This window comes from Melanostigma gelatinosum (genome assembly GCF_949748355.1).
Source record: "Melanostigma gelatinosum genome assembly, chromosome: 10".
Taxonomy (NCBI): Eukaryota; Metazoa; Chordata; class Actinopteri; order Perciformes; family Zoarcidae; genus Melanostigma; species Melanostigma gelatinosum.
Window position 1 is genome coordinate 1,140,001 of NC_136643.1, and position 7,500 is coordinate 1,147,500.

Here is a 7,500-nt window from a genome sequence, read left to right on the forward strand (position 1 = left end):
CGACTGTTTGTGCAGAGCAGGTACTGGACAGTGGCGTTCTCACCTCTTCACTGGACACCAGCGGACATGAGGCTGGTGAGAGTTGCAGAGCGTAAACCCAAAACAATGAGCTGAAAGATGCTGAAACGATTCCCACGTGCAAAGCTGAGAAATGTAGTAAAGATGATTCTCTATAGATTCATCTTATGAATGATGCACACTCAAAGCCCCGGGACCCATTATTAACATGCAAGTAGTGATCGGTGCAGCCAGTGTTGTGCTCAGGGAGCAAACTTCTGAACAAATGTGCAGTTTATCAAATCACCAGAAGGGGAAGAGTCGAGTCGAGTGGAGCTCGAGCTGCTGACTGCAGCCTTGTGAACCAGCAGACCATCATCCAGAATGTTCACAGTGAGAACGAAGCAGAGAGAAGGTTTGGACAACGAACCATCTTCAATGATAAGAAACCGAGCAGAGGCATAAACAGTCCAGACTGGTTTAATGAGAGGAATCCTTTTATTTTTGTACCAAACAAAGGTCACTAAAAATCTGTACAATCTGTAAAAAACAACACATTTAAATAAAAAAACATTGCAAGATATGTATCTAAATGTTGTTCACTGAAGTAGTCACAGTTGACATTTGCTGAAGAAGTCTTCGGATGGTCCGTCTGGTGCTTGAGTCCATCAGTAGTTTGTGCCGCTGCTTGATCACATCTCTGTGACTGACATCCAGCGGCTCACGCGTCCTGCTGGTCCTCTGCTCTTCAACTAGAAGAAGCGAGCGATGACTCCAGTGTACTTTACGTCTCAGTGCTTCACTCTGGTGCTCTACGCTCACTGCTGCTGAAACACAGAGTTAGAAAGCAGCCGTACGCTGACACACAACACTTCAGCAGCTCTGTTCTCTCCTACCTTTCAAAGCTCTTACTTCTTCTTCATGGCCAAGTTCTCACTTTTATTATTCTGCACCTGAAGGGAACATTGCTTGTTGTCAGTCACAATCTGCACCAAGGACAAAGTAGCTGCATCCACACACTTATAGAAAACCTCCAACCTCGTTCATGGCGTCATCAATCTGTTTGAGTTCTTCGTATCGGTCTCTTGACTCTCTGAGTGGCTGCACCATCGCCTCCTCAATCTGTGGGAACATCTAGCACACACACACACACACACTCAGTGCTTTGTATCAGAGAACTGTAGAACTGTAGAGCTGTAGCGCTGTAGAACTGTAGCACTGTAAAGCTGTAGAGCTGTAGAACTGTAGAGCTGTAGCGCTGTAGAACTGTAGCACTGTAGCACTGTAAAGCTGTAGAACTGTAAAGCTGTAGAGCTGTAGAACTGTAGCACTGTAGAACTGTAGAGCTGTAGAACTGTAGCACTGTAGAGCTGTAGCGCTGTAGAACTGTAGCACTGTAGAACTGTAGAGCTGTAGAACTGTAGCACTGTAGAACTGTAGAGCTGTAGAGCTGTAGAACTGTAGCGCTGTAGAACTGTAGAGCTGTAGAGCTGTAGAACTGTAGAGCTGTAGAACTGTAGAGCTGTAGCACTGTAAAACTGTAGAGCTGTAGAACTGTAGCACTGTAGAACTGTAGAGCTGTAGAACTGTAGCACTGTAGAGCTGTAGAACTGTAGCGCTGTAGAACTGTAACACTGTAGAGCTGTAGAGCTGTAGAACTGTAGCACTGTAAAACTGTAGCACTGTAAAACTGTAGAGCTGTAGAACTGTAGAGCTGTAGAACTGTAGCGCTGTAGAACTGTAGAGCTGTAGAACTGTAGCGCTGTAGAACTGTAGAACTGTAGCGCTGTAGAGCTGTAGAACTGTAGAGCTGTAGAACTGTAACACTGTAGAACTGTAGAGCTGTAGAACTGTAACACTGTAGAACTGTAGCGATGTAGAACTGTAGAGCTGTAGAACTGTAACACTGTAGAACTGTAGCGCTGTAGAACTGTAGCACTGTAGAGCTGTAGAGCTGTAGCACTGTAGAGCTGTAGAGCTGTAGAACTGTAGAGCTGTAGAACTGTAGCGCTGTAGAACTGTAGAGCTGTAGAGCTGTAGCGCTGTAGAACTGTAGAGCTGTAGAACTGTAGAGCTGTAGAACTGTAGCCCTGTAGAACTGTAGCGCTGTAGCGCTGTAGAACTGTAGAGCTGTAGAACTGTAGCGCTGTAGAACTGTAGAGCTGTAGAGCTGTAGCGCTGTAGAGCTGTAGTGCTGTAGAGCTGTAGCGCTGTAGAACTGTAGAGCTGTAGAACTGTAGATCTGTAGAACTGTAGCGCTGTAGAACTGTAGCGCTGTAGAACTGTAGAGATGTAGAACTGTAGAGCTGTAGCGCTGTAGAACTGTAGAGCTGTAGAACTGTAGCGCTGTAGAACTGTAGCGCTGTAGAACTGTAGAGCTGTAGAACTGTAGAGCTGTAGAACTGTAGATCTGTAGAACTGTAGCGCTGTAGAACTGTAGAGCTGTAGAACTTAGCGCTGTAGAACTGTAGCGCTGTAGAGCTGTAGCGCTGTAGAACTGTAGATCTGTAGAACTGTAGCGCTGTAGAACTGTAGCGCTGTAGAACTGTAGAGATGTAGAACTGTAGAGCTGTAGCGCTGTAGAACTGTAGCGCTGTAGAACTGTAGCGCTGTAGAACTGTAGAGCTGTAGAACTGTAGCACTGTAGAGCTGTAGAACTGTAGATCTGTAGAACTGTAGAGCTGTAGCGCTGTAGAACTGTAGAGCTGTAGAACTGTAGAACTGTAGAGCTGTAGCACTGTAGAACTGTAGAGCTGTAGAACTGTAGCGCTGTAGAACTGTAGAGCTGTAGAACTGTAGCGCTGTAGAACTGTAGAGCTGTAGAACTGTAGAGCTGTAGAACTGTAGCACTGTAGAGCTGTAGCGCTGTAGAACTGTAGAGCTGTAGAACTGTAGCGCTGTAGAGCTGTAGAACTGTAGAGCTGTAGCGCTGTAGAGCTGTAGAGCTGTAGAACTAGCGCTGTAGAGCTGTAGCGCTGTAGAACTGTAGAGCTGTAGAACTGTAGCGCTGTAGAGCTGTAGAACTGTAGAACTGTAGCACTGTAGAGCTGTAGAACTGTAGAGCTGTAGAACTAGCGCTGTAGAGCTGTAGCGCTGTAGAACCGTAGAACTGTACCGGGCACTTTAGAGCAGCAGTGTGTTTGTTAAAGCTGCTCTGTGTACGATCTGGCCACAGATCTAAAGAAATGGAGGGCAGCATTTCACCTATATGACTGACTCTATTCAATCTGAATCTAGTCTTCAGTTATCATTCAAAGAACTAACGTTTGACCAAACTAGTGGAAGTCAGAGAGCCAGTAAACACACCACTGCTACTCTAGAGTCTCTAGTGTGGTGTCGGCCCACAGTGTGTGTTTACTGTGGCAGCATGCGGGCCGTACCTTTGTTTATCGGCACAAACGAGGGAACGAGCCATATCTTCAGGTTCCTCATCCAAATCACTTCACTACAAGTGAAGAATGTCTACGTGTACTCGTCATGTGAGGGGACAGAGAATCTGAGCTCTTCTGGTGGCCGTGAACCTCAATCATCCGCACGAGAGGAGCACATGTCTACATAACACTCATAGTGTGCAACCGCCAGTCAGCCCCACTCAGCATATCTGTGCAACTTGCTTTCATTCATAAAGGCTTTGGGCTCATCGTCGCTGACTTAAAATACTTGATCACCAAAACCAAACCGTATCAGAAGAGTGGCTGACTCATGCTTATTCAAACGCTGCTTCACATCAATACCTCCATAACCAGCGGCACCTCCCACTTTGCAACTATATTACCCTGATCTTCATCATCAGCGTCCTGCATATTCACCTTCATCACCGTCTCAAACATCGGGATGAGGACGAAGTTGATGAAGCCGATCTGAGCTGTCGGCTTGGTAACCTTGTCTCTGTCCATGAACGGAGCCACGGGGAGCCCTTCAGTCTTCTCCCTGTCGCTCTGCAGCACACACACACGCACGCGCACACACACACGTGCACGCGCACACACGCGCGCACACACACGCACACACACGCACACACGCACGCACACACACGCACGCACACACACACACGCGCGCACACACACAGAAAATCTCCATCAACATGCTTTTCAAGAATAGGAGGGAGAAATGTATTCTTTGCTTGAAGGGGAAGTTATGAGTCCTTCATCCCATTGATTTCCTTCTCTTTACATCCATCTTTTATCATATATGTAACAGAAAGTTACTCTCATCATTGCTAACATGATGAAGTCTCACCGTCTGACCGTGCCTAAAAGAACTGCAAACTGCAAAAATCATTTGAATGTGTTGTGAGTTCTGGTCCCACCTGCATGAAGTACTCCTCCAGCAGGCAGTCGACCCAGGGCTCAGCCACCTCCATGGGCCGCACCTCGTTGGAGATGTCGCAGCACTTGATGAGCACCATCTTCAGCTGCACGGAGCACAGGGTCAGAGGGCAAAGGTCACCATCAAGAGGCTCATTATATGTCCATGCAAAGCATACAGTAGGTGGGAACTTGCAGCGGTGGGCCGTCAGGGCCTGCAAGGCCTTCTCTGCTGCCCTAAACAGAATCACAAAGTTATAGCTACTTTATAATTTAATATTTTTCTTAAATACACTCCATGTATTATAATTTATAAAAATATTTTTCCCATTATCTTATGTTCACATTGCACAGCTCCTGTCTTCCTCAGTTGCTCTGCTTCCAGTGCAGCTTGTTTTAAGTAGAGCTTTTATCCAATCAGATCTCACCTCTGTGTCTCTAGGTAGAACAGAGCCAGAGGCCTGCAGACTCTCAAGTGCATCCATGTGCACTTTAAGTGAATGGAGACGATGTTGTTGATTGTCATCGTGTTCAACCAATCAGATCTTTAGTTTGACATGGTGGGCGTATTCTTTGACGTGTCAGAGCTGCTAGCTGGCCTACAAGTACGTCAGCGTTAACGTGCGCTGTGATTGGTCAGTGAGCTAGTGTGACTGTTGTGAAACTAGCAGAACTTTGGAGCAGTAAGAGTTTTTTTTTACCTATCTTTGTTTTTTTAACACTCAATGGTTGAAGGAAGAGAAACGGATTTCCAGAAAATCTTGACATCAGCCCTGACCCAGCCACGAAAAGGATTTGTACGAACGGTATTCCTGCTGACAGCGTCGGAGAAGCGTTGCACATTTTATGGCTAAGAATGTGTTTTATTTGCGACTGAGCGTCTTGGTGTTTGGAGCTACGCTACGCTAACCTGAGGTCATTAACCAAGGCAGCAACACGACACCATAGCACGACAGGACACTCACAAGCTACGGTGCTTTAGAGCAGTGATTCTTAACCATTGGGCCGCGGCCCATGATTGGGCCGCGAGCGCCACCTAGAAGGCCGCGAAAAACTTTCGGTTTTGCACCTGTGGGCCGCGGGACCGCATATGTTATCAATTGAAGACACCAGAGATATTACTGTTATCCATGAGACGCTCAGTTACAATACAGCTTCCCACCACCTGGTGGCGGTAATGCATCAGTCAGTTGTTTAACAAGCTGCAATAAGCAGAAGAAGACACTCAGCTAGCCGCTAGCCTGTAGCGAAAATTATGGATAAGTTATTAAAAAGAAAAAATGAAGACGACAGTGGTGCCATACCCCCCAAAAGTCTAAATGTGTGCGCAAGTACAACCCTGACTTTCTTAAGTACGGCTTTGTGAACGGAGGCAACGAGGCAGAGCCGAGTGCTCAGTGTGTGGAATGTGAGCTAATGCTATCAAACGAAGCACTGAAGCCTTCAGAAATAAAGAGACACGTAGCGACGAAACATCCAACGCTCGTGGGAAAGTCTGTTGGGCTTCTTGTTGTGTATGCAGGTTTACATACACATGATAATAAATGTCTTTGTGATCATCACATTCTATCATCTCATTTATTTAACAAGGGTTTTGCCTGTTCAACTCCGGCATCCTCGATCCCCTCCCCTTCCGTTCCTACGGCTTGTTTGCGCAAATATGTCACAAAACATGTCCGTGTTTGGTATCCCAGCATGCCCAAAATCCTCATCTTTGCAAAGAAAACATCGATTTTCTTTCATTTCTTATGTTCCTCCACAAAAGGAGCCCACACACACACTGTCCAAAGTCGCCATAACCGCTGCAAGTCGTATCTTGCAGCATTTCGACGGAAAAAGACACATTACAGACCCGACAACGTGCTAGCGGATGTTACCATGGAGCTCCTGCCTTCAGAAAACGCTAGTACTTATAGTACAAACCTTATCCTCCTCTTCCATAAGCGTTAACCAACGTTTGCGTAACTGAGCTATTCTCATTCTCGTTCGTGTGCTCGGTTGCAGCCATTACGCACAGCAAGTCCGCGACTCACACACCATGTCTTTGATCATGTGTACATAGTTTTTGCAATTTGCAAAGGCTACAAATAAAAGGAAAATAATATAATATCAAAATATAAAGGGAGAACCACCTTTAGTGTGTCAGAATATCATGTGGTTACCATGTGTGCATTTGGGTCTCCAAATGTCCTTTTAGAGCTCCACCTGGATCTCTTCATGAAGAAACTCTGTAGAATGGTCATACTTTGTCCAATCTTCTTCAGTTTTGAGGCAGTTGTTCACTGATAGTGTAGTTACAGCCCTATACTGTCCTTTACCTGTACAGATACAGCCACCGGCAGTTATTTATACTGAATGATACTTTTTTATTTTATGCGGACAAAAATCTTCAATTTGTACTGATCCAAAGGCCCACTGCTCTGTTTCTGTATGACCTACAGGTGTTCTGACACTTGTGATGCATATAGTCAGAGTGGGCCCCGGGACACTTTGTACTTGAAAAGTTGGGCCCCGAGGTCAAAAAGGTTAAGAACCCCTGTTTTAGAGAACCTTTGGAGAGACCCGAGTGGATCTACAACTCAACCAACACGTTCACAGGAGAACTCTGGCTGGAACTGAACCGCACCGATGTTCTGTACAACCGCGTCATTAAACTCTTTGCTAACAAAGAAAGGAGGATGGACTTTGTCTTTAAAGTAACACGATTAAAAGTACTCGTGTAGAATGTCAGCTTTCAGAGCTTTATATTACTAAATACCTCAACAGTAAGCAGCTCTACTAGCATAGCGTATAAAGGAGCATACAATGGAAACCTTTAAAATGTACTTCAATACAGAACCGGGTAAAAGTTACTTTCCACCACCTGCATCAAACCTTCACACACTGAAATACAGCCTCCTCTCCAACTCTTGCTACATTAAAGGAGAAACACAAACAGGATCAGGACACGTTCACATCTGTAGTTCGGTTCATTTGCTCCGGATAACATCACCAAAACTGTCCAATGAATGAGCTTCCTGTCAGTGTGAATGACTTCATGCTAAATCTTCTTGGTTCAAGTGGAATAGGTCAAAGGAACATGAAATAGAACAGAACTAAAAGGATATGTATCTTTCTTTTGTTGGTCCAGACCAACTGAACCGAACGGCAGTGTTCTTACACAGGTGACGTGCTCCTCATCTGCGTAGTCAAATTT

General features: G+C 45.5%; 1 protein-coding gene across 1 annotated transcript in view; it reads right to left on the reverse strand.

Moving 5' to 3' along the window:
* Window positions 1-481: 481 nt before the first annotated feature.
* Window positions 482-7,500, reverse strand: part of pde9aa (phosphodiesterase 9aa) — a 71,814-nt gene continuing 64,795 nt past the window's right edge. Inside the window, exons 14-19 of the mRNA XM_079276847.1 lie at window positions 7,465-7,500; window positions 4,307-4,411; window positions 3,807-3,935; window positions 1,036-1,131; window positions 894-950; window positions 482-821 (exon numbers count right to left, since the gene is read on the reverse strand). The exon at window positions 7,465-7,500 is cut by the window's right edge and continues 78 nt beyond it. Of these exons, the coding sequence (XP_079132973.1) occupies window positions 906-950; window positions 1,036-1,131; window positions 3,807-3,935; window positions 4,307-4,411; window positions 7,465-7,500 (411 nt within the window). The 3' untranslated portion in view covers window positions 482-821; window positions 894-905. The remainder of the gene's footprint in view (window positions 822-893; window positions 951-1,035; window positions 1,132-3,806; window positions 3,936-4,306; window positions 4,412-7,464) is intronic.